General features: G+C 38.8%; 1 protein-coding gene across 1 annotated transcript; it reads right to left on the bottom strand.

Annotated features, from left to right (window-relative positions):
• Positions 1–1,753: 1,753 nt before the first annotated feature.
• On the bottom strand, positions 1,754–13,287 carry LOC135642352 (FIP1[V]-like protein). The gene is made up of 9 exons (XM_065158446.1): positions 12,141–13,287; positions 11,168–11,421; positions 10,212–10,338; positions 10,056–10,124; positions 9,839–9,982; positions 9,594–9,695; positions 9,080–9,405; positions 5,520–7,167; positions 1,754–2,632 (listed from the first exon to the last, which is right to left on the bottom strand). The coding sequence occupies exons 1-9, from the start codon at positions 13,158–13,160 to the stop codon at positions 2,030–2,032; spliced, it is 4,293 nt and encodes a 1,430-aa protein (XP_065014518.1). The 5' UTR covers positions 13,161–13,287; the 3' UTR covers positions 1,754–2,029.
• Positions 13,288–17,641: the final 4,354 nt, after the last annotated feature.

The raw sequence follows: 17,641 nt of genomic DNA, 5'->3' as shown, positions 1-17,641 counted from the left end.
GACGAAGGCATAAGACAAAATGTGTTCGAAATGCATAAGTCAGAAAAACCTGACCTACATGAAAAAAATCTACCATGGTAGAGGCACAAGCCTAAAATGTGCCCGACGCACGTGAGTCGGGAAAACTCGACCCTACCTCCGTCCAAGGTACAAAGGCCGCAAGGAGATTGGGAGGTCAAAAAACTTGACCCCACTCGACCAACATGCGCGCCCTTCGACGCCACGAGGGATAGGTCAACAATTGATCACCTCCAACAATGTTAGGGAGGCAATCCTAAATGCACTTGTGTCAGATAAACAAAAAACTGCACTTTGAACCCCTCTCGCAAGAGCCCTAAAGCACTCTTGAGGGGGGAAAAAATGATAAAGAGTATACTATTAGCTAATAATCATTCGGCATGTAGCTATCATATGGAGTCTTTGGTGGAAGGAAAAGATCTAAGCCACCTTTCACCCGTTTGCCCGCATAGACAAAAGTTCAAAGCAAACAGTTTGAAGTTGTCCTTCCTCCCACCCCGTCGCCACGTGGAAAAGAAGTACAAGGGGCGATTGTTCGAGGGCAACTAGAGGCTGCCTCCCCGTAGAATATTCTATGAAATATTGTGCCTCTTTGTAACCGAGTATAAAAATTCATCTTCAACATCATGAGTAGGGGACTTACTTTTTTTTACCATTACTTTTTTTTACCACTCACGTATACGCTCAAACATGTCAGAGTTATTAACTTGGGCATATGAGAGATTGAATTGAAAAACCTCTTTCAATTTCAGTCTTCATGTAGATGATACCTCGAAAGCTCAACATTTTCATCTCAAAGGTGGTTCGAACTACGTCAAACTGACTAAAACGTCAATAATATTTTCTTTATAATTTAGATAAATTAACCCTCAAACAAAACCACTCATAATACGAAAAAGAACGATTAATTATCCATTCATTCAAAGCAAAAATAAAAAAACCTCTAATAATTTCTCAATAAAAAAGAATCTGGAGATTTTTTTTTGATAAATTACCAAAAAATATATACACTTCATTTTCCCCATATACTAAAGTTCGCAGTTCGCAAGACTACCACTTTTTCACGTCAATTGTCAAAAATAGAAGCAATGAAGGAGACGTCCAATTCCAAAACCTTTTTCCAATAGTTTCTATGGCTACAACAAGATTTACAGTCTCCGAGGTGTTTTTTTATGCACGATCATAAACCATAACAAAGTTATAGCATCATCCTGTATAGAATCTTCTCTCCCGAGGCCTTTCTTTTTGTGAGCTCCGCCTCCAGCAGGAGCATGTCACCTCGGGCATCAACAGGACTTTGCATTCCAGGCAGCGTTTGGCCTTCGTAGCACATCAATCAATCAAATCCAAACTAAGAACCACATCACCCAATGCACTATGAGACCGATTGCGGCAATTCTCTACCGTAGGTGCATCATAACAAGCATATAAAGGATATAAAACACTCGAGAGTAAAAAAGAGTACAACAGCCGCAACAAAGTGCTCCACTCCGAGGATACGATGAAACTGAAGCTGATCCATCCTCCATTCTGGAGCATAAATTATCATTGATGATATCAATCAAAATCATCGAGGAGTCTGCTGGGATGTTTGATAATCCACCAGGCCATGGATGTCGCCTCTGTTCACCTTCAAAAGTCAACTGTGATCCTGGAAGCCTGTCAAGTTCCCCCTCAAACAAGAAGGAACCTCACAAAACATCCAGCTGCCTGACAAAAACAGGAAAAAGCAAAATACAAACTTCCTACCACCATCCAACATGTTTAAAGTTGCATATCCAGAATATGCCATTTAAAACACAATCGAATATAGCATTTTATTTTCACTTTTCCCTCTTCTTCTCTATCACCTTTCTTTTCTTAGTCTACTCACTTTAGTGTTGGGGGGAAAGGAGAAAAGGGGTTGGAAGGGAAGGAACACACCCGAGAGCTATAGCAGAGGCACCAACTTACCCATCTGCTTCACCAAACACAATTGCAATGATCCTGTGGATGCAGCAAAGACGCATAATCAGCTACCAGTCCACCTTCTTTTCCTGGCTGGTCGCTCGGGCTTTACCTCTGAATCAAGACCAGCTTCGTTGTTGGATAACTGCACTTCGTTTTCCATTTTTTTGTTTGAAGTAATCTCCTTTTCCCGTGGCATAGGAAGTTTGAAGCGCTCACTTCGTCTCTTAAGCTTAGCCACAGTATCTAGGTGGCGATCCTGGTCGTCCACCATCTTAACAGAAACCTGTCCTCCATCAGCACCCTTGACATCTAATTCACCAGCATTATTACTAAGCTCAGTCTTCACTAATTCATCTTCCTTTGCTACATTAACAGCATTGCCTTCAATCTTCTTGCCCCTTGAGGAAGCAGATAATGTCTGAGAGTTGTTGATGGCATCATAATCCCTCTCTTTGTGGCTGGTCCAGCGCTCCAATTTAGAACGTCCCCTCCTATTACCCTGGTTCTCATCATCTGAGACGGGATCATCTTCTCCTTGTTTCTTCACAGTGGTATGCTGTTGAGTGGCCTCGCGTTGTTCATGGATTTGGTGGGAATTCTTCTTGGAGAGAGTCATGGAAGATGTATTGTTGCTTTCCTGCTCATCTGACTCTTTAATATAGACCTGACAAAGGTGAACAATTGAAAAGCAAGAATGCATTCAGCAAGAGAATTAGCAAACGGAAGCAGTAACCTGGCTCAAGCACCATTCCACTTGATATGATGAATTTTGCCAGTATTTGCCATATTGTTCAATTGATTGTAAGTGAAATGAATCAAATTACAAAGAAGCTGATTTTCTGAAAAGTAAAAAACCAACAGGCAACGGAAGAACCATGGAACTCAGAGTAGAAACCTAAACTCTATATTATATTCCATGAAAGCTGAATAGGGAAAAAAATCAACAGTGATGGACATAAATCCATGGAACTCAGAGCAGAATGAATCTATTCTCATGTAAGGGGTATCAGTTTCAGCTTCCTCTTTACCAACAACTGCTACCTGCAGGCTGAGGCAAATAGAAGAGGCTACAGAACTGCAACTATTCTAATTTAACAAAAAAATATTAGGTAAAGTCCTTTAAATAACGTTTTTTTACCTCAAAAGCATGCTGTCGCCTATGAATCACAGATAAGACAACCAAAGAGCTAAGCATTGGAGAGGAATAGCTTGGTCCTTTCAGATCAAATATATAACCAAGAATTTTAGACTATTTTGCATGGGTTTAAATAGGTACCCGGGCACTCGTGTGAGGCAATGTGAGGTGAGGCCGATTGCATCACAGATTCGCCAGGCGACGCGCTTCAGTGAAGCGTGGCCTAGGTGCTAGCCTAAACCCAGGCGTTGGGCGCCTCGAGTGAGCGCCCGACTAAAACAATGCAATCGAACCAAACTATTAAGTCTAGTTCAGTTGAACAATAGCTACTTGGTTGGATTAAGCCAACTATGCTACATAATGTTACTATACTTTGCAAAACCCACCCCTCGCCCCCCTGCGTGACCTCGAACCATAAACCCTAGCGCAGTCGCTTCCTCCACCATCGACGCTTCCTCTGCTGCTACCTCCATCGTTGACGCACGGGACCAACACTTCCTCTATCGCCGACGAACAAGTCCGAAGGTATAGTTTTTGTGTGCAATTTCCTCTGCCACCATTGCTTCTGAGTGCAGCTCCTTCCACCATCGAGGGATAGGACCACAACTTCTTCCGCCACCGACAGACACATTTGAAGCTTCCTTCGCCCATGACGTCACCATCCGTAGCTTCTATTGCCACCATTTCCATCTTCCAAAGCTTTCTCCATCGCTGCTATTGTTGTCGTCTGCAGCTTCCTCCATTGCCGATGCTATCGTCCGAAGCTTTCACCATCCCCGTTGTCATCCGAAATAGATTCATTGACTGGAGCTCTCCTGACCACCTACACCTTTTGTTATTTTTTTGGAAATATATTTGTATATGTAAGATCTTGGTTTCATGTTTACTAACACGATGTTAAATCATAACTTGCTAAAATTGTTTCGACTAAATGAAATAAGCTTCTTTTTGTCCTAGGACTATCTCTTTCTTGTATATGACAATCGTATGTAAACTTAATTTCATCCTAGTCACTTGTGATCTTATTCAAGGATTTTATAAATGTTGTTGCATCGACACAAGTATGCATTAAGTTGAAAGGGAGAAAGTGGGAACATTGAGAAGAGAGGGAGAGAGCCAACAGAGCTCCAGTCAATTAATTTATTTCTCTGTCGCTGTTGTCATCCGAAATAGATTAATTGACTAAAGCTTTCTCCAATCAATTTAATATCATATTTTTATTCACATAATCATATTTATCACTTGTATTATGTATTTTTTATATTTTAATATTTCAGAACGTTTCGCTTCGCTTGAGTGAGCGCTACAGGCATTTTGAGACCTTAGCGCCTTTTGGTGCCTAGGGCTTTTTAAATCATTGCTATTTTGAAGATCAAACACAGGAACAGAATTGATTACCTAATATCCAACAAATCATGAAGTGAATGCATTCATTGTCACCCTCTCAAAGAAAAAGGCAAGTAGTTAACATTTTAGAACCTATACAAGTTGATAGTAATTTTTTGTTATAATTTGTTCCATAGCCTTGATTTTATTGAATCTTTTCACAGTTGCACCATACAAACTCATTAGGTATCTTTTAAAATAAAAAGAAAATAATGTAAGATAGTTGTTGGATCAATGATCTTTTATTGATCCGAGTGTTGGACAGTTAAGAATAACATATATAAAAGATTTCTGTCGATAAGATGAAATGGTTGAGGTGGATGTATGGAGTTACTAGGAAGAATATGTAAAAATTGTTTGTAGCTTTGATCAAAAATAAATTGAAGAATGATTTAAGATGATACAAATATATACCAATGAGACATACAAATGCTATAGTTGGAAGGATACAGTTTTTCACAAATCGTATTGGCAGTGAAAGACCGATGTAGCTGAACGCGACTAGTTCGAATGTTGTGGCTTCCAATCAACTTGTATTTCTATTTATGTTTGCCCATGTGGTTCTGAAAAAGCATAGAGATACAATGGTTCCAAAATAAAATTGTTTCACCAGATCGATAACCTGACTTGACAACCTAAAGACTCATCTTTTTCAGCAACTTTTGAGATAACATTTTTAATCTCCCTTAATAAGTGAAGACCCATGTGTCACTGGCGATGACTTTGCTAAGAACATGTTTCTCAGCTATGCCTTAATGAAAATACTTATTACATGCAAGCTGTCCAAGTAAGCATGGTAAATAGATACAATATGCTCAAAACCTAATTACCAAAAAGGTAGCAGTTACTTCCTTATTTTAAATCAGCTTTTTTGAATTAAAAATGTCTTTCCAAATAGCACAAAATTTTGTGACAATAAACAATTGGCAAAATTTTACAATTGTTCTTGATCAAAAGAACTTTCTAATGGATACATAGGTTTACCTTATCAGTAATATATATTAAATGACTTCAACTGTCTGAAGCATACCTTCTCATTTTTGTGAGAGTTGTGGCGGTCATCATGCTTTCTCTTGCCAAGGCGCTGATTATTCTGATCGTGAGATTTAACATCTTTAGCTTTACTTGTATTTTCCCTATGTTTTTCCCTGTACATCTGTTGGCCATCAGCACTAGGAGGGTGATCAACATATGTATTTAGCTTTTCATGCCTAGAACTTCTTCCATCAGCATTTGAATGTTTGTCATGCAAAGATGTATCTCCACGTCCTTTATTTTGTGACATATTATCTTCCCTAGCACGATCTCTCCTTGAAAGCTCAGTGTGACGCCTTCTTTCTTTCTCTTGATAATCTTTATCGTAACTAATAGGTTTTAATTCATCCCTGTTCCTACCATTACCACCCACTGGTTTATCTTCCGTAACTCGTCCACTCCTTACAGTTACCCGCCCTTCTTCTCTTTCCCGATGCATCACTTCATGAGGTTTAAGTCGCTGCCTTTCATCTCTTTCCCTATGGCGCCAGCTATCATCTTTAGGCTTGGAAGATAGGTGATCATCAGCCTTATCTCTCATTCTAGTGTCAACCTCTCTCTTGTGATGTAAGCCATCATCCCTTTCTCGTTTCCTACGTCCAGAATCTTCCCTATCCCTATGACCATGTGAAGTATCTACCTTGTCAGCTTTTCCTCTCAGATATTCTTCATCCCTTTTTCTCTTTATAAGAGGATTATCCATATTCTCACGGCGGCTCATCAATAGATCATCCCTCTCCCTCTGCCTTAAGACTTCATCTCTAGTGTGGCCTCTCCATTCGCCACCTTCTACATGCTTTCTCGACTGATCTTCATCTTTCTGATTCCTGTCAATTGTCCTTAACTTACTCTGGTGCCTTGACATTTCCTCATTGTTTTCCCACCTTATGTCTTCATCTTTGGATCGTCTACCATGCATGTTAGACTCTCTTCTTTGCCATGAACTGGTAGAAGATTCTGATTCCTTTCTCCTGTCGTAACTTCTACCTCGAAGAAGGTTTTGAGAAGAAATAGATGCATCTTCCCTTCCTTTGGAAACAATCTGATTCTTTTCTCTCTGTTGTCTGGCATCCAGACCATCTTCATCTTTTGCATGCAAGTTATGCTCATCTTCCTTCTGGGACTTTTTCAAGTCACCCGTCGGACTTGAATGTCCTTCTTGTATAACTTCACCATTTTCAGCCTGCCTAATACAATCCTTGCTACTCCCAGACTTTTCTCTACTGTTGTCACTAGTTGGAGGCTGCAACTCATCCTCGTAGCCTCTATCCTGCACTGCAGGTTGCTCAACCCGTGAGCAAATCTTTTGCTTCTTGCCAGGGTGAATTAAATTATCATCACCACCAGTCTCACTAGAAATATGAAAGTCTGATGTTACGTCATCCCCTTCAATTTCCACACTATCAACCAGTGCAAGCTTTTCGTCCTGATCATGATATTGTTCTTCAACACCAAGCTCTCTTGTAGTATCATCAGCAACAGCAGGTAATGTTTGAGAATTCTGATTGACTTCAGTGCTATCTAACAGTGTTTCCTTTTGCTGATCACCATTCCTGCTCGAATGAGCACTGCGGCTAGGGATGCTATCGGCAGATTGTTCACGAGCCCTTGAGAGCTTTCTAGATGAAGATCCTTTCAGCAATCTGAAGTAGTAATTACAAGCAATCCCTTATTAATTATATACTCAAAACAGAGAGCTAAATAGCAAAATAACTAAAATATGTCAAGTAAATTCATAGAAAAAATAAGAAAGTAGACAAACTACGATATATGTCATAATTAAGTAAAAGAGGCAACTCCAAACTACAAATTATTGTGTGCAATATTGTATTCTGATTTTTTCAAGTTGCACACCCAATTATCCAAGAATAGGATGGAAAAGCATATAATCCATGTCTTTGATGAATTTCATTACATAAAATGATCTGTTGATTTCGTTGTTTGGAAAAGAGGCATGCCTACGAAGAATTAATTAACATTTCTTGAAATGATTCTCCTGCATTCAAATAGTTTCACTCCATTTATTGGACCATAGACCACATAGACAAACTACTGCATGTATAGATGCAAAAAATTATCACATGTTGCTTCTGATACACCATCTCCTCTGTAGGACATAATCCACACTAGTAGTGCTGCAACTACAGCCAAGAGAAAGCAGAATTACCCAAAGGAACCTTGATCTGAAAGGAATAGAGCTAGATGTCCTACTGTGACAAAATCTGTAACATGAAATTATCTTCACTTTATCTCTATGGAAACTCTAATTCATTCAGGAGATATGCACTGGTAGAACCCATGTTATATATTTGTAACAGATTTAACTTCATTGCTTCTTTCATGGTGAAGCCTCTTCCTGCTGAGCCCATGCTCGTCCATATAAACAATATAGGATTGGTTCAAAATTCACATTGGAAAATGCTCACCAATGGATTGATCTTGTAATATTCCTAAAAAACTCCTTGGTTACTTCTGAAAGCAAATGATAGTTCATCTAAACATTGTGTGAGTCTTCAAATGTGTTTATCTCCAAATGGAACAAAATCTCCTTTTTCTTCTCCATTAGTCAAAAGCTTCTTATACTCTTTGTTTTACCTGTTTAATGTTGCTTCATAGTGCCGATAGAAGTCATTGCACACGTCCTTATTGAATGTAGAAACTTGTCATTTGTTTCAAAGCATCCATTGCCATTTGTTTTAAGGTATTCAGAGTGGAAAATGCTATATATTGGTCAATGGTAAATTCGCATTCTGCAAATTGCACATTAAGTGGAAAGAATATGCATTAAGCTCTGGTAAATGGATTATCAAAACAAGAAAAGAAAAGAAATTCAAGGAATGGACTTGTTTCAACCAAAAAAGAAAACAATCAAGGAATGGATTTTTTTTCCTTTTTGCTCACAAGCAAACAACAGGAATTCAAGTAACGTATTCTTTATCTCACAATAAATGTATGATTGATCATGAGGAAAGTATCAATTAATGTTTACTAGGTAAACCTTCAATGGTCAAAACGCAAGGAAGCATGATTTACTAATAGCATCACTAAAAGAGAATAAATTAAGTGATAAATGCATATCCAAATGCGAAATTTATCCTGCATTGATTACCAAACTACAATGATCCAACGAGGACACTTCAACAAAGAACTACCTCGGGGCTCCTGTGTTATTAAACTTTAACACCTGAAATAGTATGTTTTCCAAACTAGTCTTTAGTTGCATTCAACAATACCAACTTTGGAAAAACTGAAAGCATCAATTCAAAAGAGATTTTCATTCTAACTGACAATATAAAAGAAACTGCTTAGTTTATCTGCCTAAGCATGCCCAGATTTTGTCATGCTAAAACTATTAAAAGTGTACCCATTTACATATTTGAACTACATATGAAATGCAGCAAGAATCAAAGAAGAACTCCACACAATCCATAAGTTCGTTTTTCTTTTCTAACTTTCTGGTATTTGCCAAATAAATTAAATACGTCACAAAATTGAAGTTTATAAAACAGGACAAAAGAAATACAAATTCCAGCCCATTTTACAACTATAACATACCTTCCCCCTTGATGTATCCCAGATGCTCCATCAACAGCAGATACAGGACTCCTTGTTCTAGAATCTCGACGGTATTCAGCAGATGAATCTGAAGGCAAGGGCAATAACTCATCTTTTTCCTTCGCAAAGGGGACTCTCTTGATCATTTCCTTGTCCCTAGTGCTGGAAGTATGCGGAATGCGATTCATATATCCTGATACAGTATTCCTGTCATCCTTTTCGTCTTTATGAAAACTTCGACCACAATCTCCTTCAACATCCCTCTCTAATTGCTCCGGCGTACAACTGTACATTTTTGGGTCATCAAAAGAGTCCTGCAACACAATCTGTTCAACAAGCATTTTTAGTATGGTGGTACCTATTATTAGAAAGTAGTTGATATCATAAATGAGCCTAGGATAGTTACATATCATAATTACATTCACCAGCGAATAACATTAGTAGTAGATATCACAAATGAGCTAGAGCAGTTGACATACTCACAAAACACAGGATGTAGATACTACAAAGTTACCTCTATAACAGCATCTGAATCACGGATGCGAGGAGGCCTGGTGTCAATAGAGGGCAGGCGTTCACCATAACCACCCTCAACCTGTATCGCTCTTCCAGTTGGCTAACAAGGGGGAAAAAAAAACATTTAATGATAATGAGACAAATAATGAAAACCAAGAAAATTTTAAAAGAAACAGTCAAAGAGCATCAATATTATCAGTTCCCAACTAAGAAGTAGCAGTTGAGAGTAATAGCATATCATACTAATGGCGCCCTCATAACTGCAGGTCCTCTTCCTTGGCCAGTAAATTTTATTTCTTCATCATCTGCTTTTACATGTCCACAATTTGCAGAGATATCATGGCCTGCTGCAGCTGCCAACTCAGGAGGTAAATCTGGATCATACTCCTGAAAGCAGATTGATAATTTATCAGCAACTAGAGCTTAAGCATGATTATAGAAGATATACTTATGTCATTACCTGCTCCGACCGGCCACTCTCATATACACGAATCTTGCTTTGCATGGTTGACTCCAAACGAAGTTGATCCTGAAAATTCAAAAGTTTAATTACAAATCAATAACAGCACATTGTTGCCTTTAACAACTTATAAGGAATAACAAGATTTTCACTTGCCAGTCGCTTGCAATAATCCTTCCACTTGTCTTCATCTAATCCAAAATTAAAGAAATCTGAAATATCAACTCCAGGATGTTTCCATGGTTTTTCCTCAAAACTCTCTATGTCAACATCAAAGATCGTCCTAAAAGTTGCAACATTTGAAAACATCAAACAGTACTAAAGAAGTCTATATTTTTTCGTCACTTGCGAGAATGAGTTCATTTGCAATTGTAAGCATGCTACCCAGCTAAATATATAATTAGCAGAAAAGAAAGATGATTTGAGCACTAGATGTGTAAAATTATTGAACTCAATGTCTTCTTTGGTGGGCAAGCATTATGGGTCAAACACAATCATATTAGAACCCCTGCTTTGAAACATATGCTAAACACAACCAAAAAGCAAGTTCTGTAAGATCCCCTTCTAACCAAACAAGTCCTCGATTTCCAAGTAAGTTCTGAGATGGCATAATAATCCTGACTATGGTTGTCACGCAACACGGAAGTTTTATAATCCTTATTCTATGAATCCTCAGAAATTACTAACTCAACAAATCTGCAACCACGAGAACTGGAAATTCATGCATATTCATGTGTATGTCAAAGATTAAATATAATGCAGTTGTATGGGGATGACAGCAGAAGTTTTCTAAAAATGAGCAGAAGTGAGTGCCTGCATAAGCACACTCGTCCTTTCTTCTTCTGCCTCTAGTTAACTTCTAGTTGTGTTTGTTCTCATATATTACAATTTCAGACTATATGATATCACAATCTTTGATGTTTGTATCTCTCAATTTTAAGCCCTGGACTTCATTAATTAGCTACCTTAAGTAGATGCCTAAAATTAGCTGCACCAAGGATCAATAACAAAAAGTAGCATTATTCATTGCCAAGAAAACAATAAAGTGGTTTGAATTTTTGGAAATAAACTCTTAGACCAATATAAAACAAATAAACATTTAAGAAGCTTACTTGTGTGAAGGTAGGGTGAAATCCAGTCCACCGCCACTGGCACGGGCTGAACCATTGGCCCAACCAGGGAATCCAAAGTTTGTGTGGTAGCTTTTGGGGGCACTTGGAATCCCCCTACCGCTAGCAGGCCTCCAGTCACCTCTTCCATGACCAGCTGTAGGACCTGAGACAAGAGAAGGGCGAGCAGCACCTGGCGGGCCTAATGCGCCAGCAGCTGGATCCCCAGGTAAAGGTGCAGCACCAGGTCTAATGTACTGCATAAAAAGAAGACTAAATAAGCTAAAAGATTGTTGATGTTATAAACACCACCAATACAAACACAAATGATTACTGCAACTGTTCTTAAAAAGAATTTGACTTTACTCTTGGCAACCTTATCCATCAAATAATGATTAAGAGGCCCTATCCTCCACAAGTAATGGTTTTACAGTATCGCTTAATCACTGAATCCTATCAAGTGCAAACTCTGTTGATCGAAGCTTACAAGATTGCAGTCTTCCAAAATTGTGTTTAACAAGTGCGAAGAGAGGCATAAGGGACATGGAGACAACTCATAATGGGACAAATTTCGTTTCAAGTTGGCAAGGGTTCAGATCTCACTAAGGAGACAATTTTTCACAAGATTGTACAGATTAATCAAGTAACTTATGATTTCAATATTCACAGATTTCTAGATAGCGAACAAGCAACCAGACAAAGCACATTGTCCTACATGATGCTGGATAATTAAGAATATATAAGTTTAAATGGCCAGAGGAGATTAACAACATATTTTGAACCCTAGCAAACAAATTCTGTTAATTCAGACACTCATTTTATTAACCATTTTTTCTATCATTTCATAAATAATAAGTAGCATGCAGGAAGAGACAGAAATCATTTTTCTAATTGTCAAAAAGATATTAGCTATACACTCTCAAGCATTAAGTAACATATAGGACAAGCAGCAAACAATTTCCGCATGCATACCAACCTTGTACATTGAATGATGTTGTGTGTGAATCCCATGATTGTTGTACCCAATTCTTGCCCCCGGTGCAGTTCCAGTAGCACCAATCCCTTTAGCCGCATCTACCATCTCTTTTCTTTCCCCGTCCCCAGTTGGCTGAAGAGTCTCCTCACCCCAGTCTTGCACCTCCATAGCTGGAAGGTGGTGATGCTGGTCCTCATCAGTGACAATAACCAAATCCTCTTCTCCATCTTCATCATCCTCTTCATCAAACTCAACTATATTACTCCTCTCGGCACCAGGCGGTCCATGATTGCTATCGTTGAGCACGATCTGAAGATCATCTTCACTATCACTATCATAATCCTCACTTTGTGAAAGCTTCCCCATCTCGCTGTTCATGCCAACAAGAGGTCCAGAAGGGGCTGGTCCAGCTGAGAGTCCAGGAATGAGCGGAACTTGATCCAGATCGCCCAAATTCTCACCTACTCCACCTACAAACAACCGATCCCCGTCCTCTTCCGGCTCTTCCGGGGCTGCAGACCTCTCCGACTCACCGATTTCACCATCCCGATCAGGAATCCCCGAAACCCTAGCTTCCTTCTCGGCATCCTCCAAAACCCTAGGGTCGCCATCTCCGCCCACCGCCGGGCGCGATGAGACGGCGTCGTCCTCGTCATCCCAATTATCTGGTGGATCCACGGCCGGAGGCGCGCGGCCGAGCATCCAATCATCCTCACCGTCGTCTTCAGCGGCGGCGGCGGCGGCGGCGCCCGAAGATAGGGCTTGATGGGCCGTCGAGGGGGGTTCGACGGCAGGGTCGGCGCGAGAGGCGTCGAACAAGAGCCCTTCCTTGTCGCCATCCTTGTCGCCGCCTTCAGAATCGTCTTCCTCAGCGAAACGGAGGGGATCGGGTCGACCTCGGAGGGATGACGCGGAGGACGAAGACTGCGGCTGCGGCTGCGACGGCGGCAGAGGCGCAGCGACCGCGACGGGGTAGAGGACGTCGGTGTAGAGCTCGCCGAACTCGTCGTCATCCTCCATATGGAAAGGGTCGAGAGAAATGGGAGAAGAAGAAGAGCGTCGAGGCGGCGTTTAGAAAGAGGGGATCTTCGGATTTCAAGCAACGTTTTGGACACCCGCGAAGCTGACCCAAAACGCCACCCCACCCCGTTTTGGGTAAAACAATGCCCTCTCCTCATACCCTATTATTCCATGAATAATAATAATAATAATAATAATAATAATAATAATAATAGGTGGCTTCGGAGCTGCTTCTTTGGTTCACCCAAAGGACGCATCGAGTCGAGTCTGGTCGACCAAACTAAAAGGACTTTATCGGAAAATTACTTCAAAAATATAAAAGTAGTTAGTTGCAAAAGGAGGATTAAGACGCTTCCTTAATACATGTATGTAAATATACTGTTCCTTGTAAGTTTCAACATCACAACAACAAAGCAGCTATCTACTCATTAATGTTAGCCGGTCATTCTACTGAGCTGTCTGGATTCGAGTTCATCCAACCTAATCTTAGCCAGTCAAATCCCAACCTAAAAATCCTCCAAATATCATCCTACCAATAATTCTTTTCATACAATGGGGAATGGCAATGAGATGTCCTCCCTCCGATATCCCACGAATGGAATCGATTAGATTAGTTTCACCGGCTTCATTAATATTATGATGATGCCTTTGCGAGATTCATTTTATAAGTATTTTTTTTATTCTTATTTATCTCCTAATAATTATAGAGATGGAGTAGTATAATCAAAGAGAGTTATTTTTATCTTGTACAAAATCTAATGATATAAAATGCGAGTGACATATCGTAAGAGAGTAGGCGTTCGATAGAGGGGTAGTATTTTATATATCCTTCTTTAACATGAAGAATGATACGTAACAAAGAGAGTAGCATTTGATACGAGTAACGCGCTTAAAACGAGAGAGTGGTGCTTTATCGATATTGTCAAATATAAAAAACATAAAACAAAATAGTTATATGATTTTACTAATAAAAATCAAATATATAATATACATTATAATCATATTGTGATATATTACCATGATTCTTATGATCGAGAGATCATGACAATATATTACCGTAACTCATATAATTCAAAGAATAATGACAAGATTATTATTATAATTTATTTTTTTTCCTAATTTCACCTTAGTATCATTCTTACTAATATATTCTCATGTTGCCATTATAAATACTAATTTGGATCAAAGAAGAAGAAATTATTGGTGACATAAAATCTCCCTGAGAGCACCTAAATTGAACTATGAGATGACTATGAATTTAGGGAACATAATTAACTCTGAAAGTAAGTATAGGTAAAAGTTTCGATCTATCTATAAGAAAATTTAATTTTCATAAGAAAAACATGATGAGAAATATTTTTTTTATGGATCAAACATTTAAAAGAATTATGATTGGAAAACTATCTAAGAAAGACATGATTTTGATTTAGTTTCCAAAAACCCAAAAACATATAATTTATTATCATAATTACGAAGGATCCAAATAATTTTTAAATGGTGAAACCATATTAATAATAAGAGTGGGCATATAATTAATATGATATGTTGTTATATGAAATATGACTATAATTAAATGAACAAGATGATAAGACGAGAGATTTCATTAGTCTCAAGAAAATTACGAATGTCTGAGAATTCACCACTATTTTTGACAAAGACTTGAACTTATGAACAATGATGAAGACTTTAGTTTTTTATTTCATTGAAAATAACTAACAGATTGCACTAGTGAAACTGATGAATTAATGATGAAAATTTTATAATTCAAGGGGGTGAATTACTGATGGAAGATGATATAGAAAATAAAAACTTGTGTATTTTGGTACTTGCATAAATTAAGAATGTCAAAAGGATAATAATAAAGGTAATTACAAGAATGAAAGTTAGGACTTAAAACCCTAAATGATTATATCATCATAGAACAGAGCTTGATTTTTATATGAGCAAAAATTAGATATGGATCAAGATGGTGCAATTGAACACTTATACACTTTGCTAGTTCGCAACAAATGATGAAAATTAGAATAGAAACATTATTTATGGAATATAATTTTGATACGGCTAACATGTTAGCCCCATATGTCATGCAACTCACGTGTCAAGCCCACTTAGATGACACATCAGTTTTGCAGAGAAGATGCATCAATTTTACATGATTATTCAACCTATCCCTCGTAGCCAATATGATAGGGGTACTCGATCGTCTACCACCAACTCAGCTAGCCACCCGATAAATGTCATGTGAAGAAAAGTATCTAATGCAAGATAATGATAGTTAAGGTCGAATGCCACGACCCCATTATTACATTAACTACATAATAGGATAACATAACTATCTCAAGACACGACATCTTTCTAAGTTTGACTGACTTGACTTATCCGACTAGGTCACGACTTAAGTATCAGATGGGCATTTGTTACGATTATACCCAATATAATTTTTGTAGGGGTTGGACATCAACTTGAGTAGCTCGGATTGAAATCAAGTTGGATTTGCTTCAGCTTCCAAGTCAAACAACCATAATCTTCTCTAACAAATTTAAAAACATAAATTATATTTTTTACTACCATCGACGATTCTTAAATGATCATAAATTTATTTTCCAAATGATGAGTCTAGCTCAAACCATCACACATGTCGAAGTATTCTTTAAACTCATTCATCGAGTTCAAACTACAATCATGATGATCCAAACCATAATCCCTCTTCTCTAACAACTAGCACAGCTAATGATAGAATAAAATCTGATAACTCATCAACCACAAATAAAGGTTTATAGTGCACCTTAATCAAAATCAATATCTTGAGCATGCAACTCTAGATTGGTCAAGCCACTAACTGATCCAATACCATCCCACCCTACCTAAGACGAATCCTACCTTACACATTGACAAATGTCTCGAGGATATGGGGTATGAGATCCAACTCAAGAAAGAGCTTGACTAAGTTGATTTCCAAAATCAATCTCCCTTACCCAACTAACATAAGTGGAGCTTATTCCTCTTAACCTTTACCCTCTAAATCATTTTCATGAGAATATGCTAGCGAGTGATGCTCTCATCTTCTTCATGCCACTGACTCAACATTCGGACAATTAACAAAGGAGTTGAAGCTCAACTTCTAGTTGTCGACGTCCCAAAAAAAACAGACATACAACTTTACTATGAGTCAAACGAGGAGTAAACGAGTCTTTTAGTCAATTACACTGCAAGATTCTAACAATGAGGCTTGACAAGTAATTGACCCATGCCCTTTCTTCATGCCTGCTTCGACAATCTCGTATAGGCTATTTGATCTACTCTTAATGATGAATCAACATATAACCAATGAAATCCTTATACCAAGAAAAGATAAAAGAACACTAATAGAAAAGATAAAGGAAGTTGGATCATCTCAAGAAGTAACATACACCCAAAACCGTATCTCATCTCATATATAGGGCATACGTCGTACTCAAAATTCGATTACTTGTGCAACTCGATCTTCCTACTTGTACAGGTCGACCTTCCTAAGTTGATTGTATCTTCGAGTCGATCGCACTTACAAGGCTTCATCAAAACGGTCTCATCTTTGTTGTCGGACCTACTTCTGTCCGTAGCAAAGCAGTAGCAATTTAGAGAGAGAGAGAGATAGAGAGCATGTTGTGTTATTGAGCAGCTGTGCATGGATTAGGCTGCCATAGCAAGATAAGGCAGGCATCCAAACCTCTCCCAACCAAAAGGAGAACGAATCACCTCCCTTCGTCGCCGCTTGTCAACCAGAAGCACCAACAACATGAGACAGTCGAGTGGCGAGCCGCAAAAGGCCCACAGCTGAGCTGAATTATGGGCAGACACACCGTACCGATCATAGGTCGAACCTAGCCCTTGTCCTTAAGGGTTAAGGTTGGACCGACCACCCAATGCCATCGCCAAGGGGATAAGTAGCAAAGTTTTTAATATATTTTAATCACATAAAAATATCTTTTTATATATAATGCATCTATCTTAAACCAAAGGCATCTGTAACTCCTTTAGCAATATGTAATTAATTCTCTATCATTAGGTTGTCATTTTGTTGGTGTCTCGTCAGAGCGATGGAGAAGGAAGCAGTTTTCACCGTCAGGCAACAACTAAGAATGCTGGTACGTCAAAATCACCATGATGTTGTTTCCCTGAAATTAACAATTTATTTTTGGTGAGTGCAAATTCTTCATAAATCCTGGAGATCATGTCAGGATCACCATACATGGTTGATCAAGCAGAATTACGAACAAGGGTTACAGTATCCCCACACCGTTTCGTAGAAACCTGTGTGCTGCTACACGCTGTTTCTTTGTTGGTTTGCTCGGCAGGCGTGAGAATTCCACGTTGAACTTTCGTCGGATGTATAACATTCAGTCACCCTTTGGGTCGGTGACTCTGACAAGCAAATCGATTGCTGCCACGCTGCCACTACTGCTTCGCCTTTTCCTGACCTTTCCTGTCTCTCTATGCACACA

This window comes from Musa acuminata, chromosome BXJ3-7, assembly GCF_036884655.1.
Source record: "Musa acuminata AAA Group cultivar baxijiao chromosome BXJ3-7, Cavendish_Baxijiao_AAA, whole genome shotgun sequence".
NCBI lineage: Eukaryota > Viridiplantae > Streptophyta > Magnoliopsida > Zingiberales > Musaceae > Musa > Musa acuminata.
This window is presented reverse-complemented; position numbering and strand designations above follow the sequence as displayed.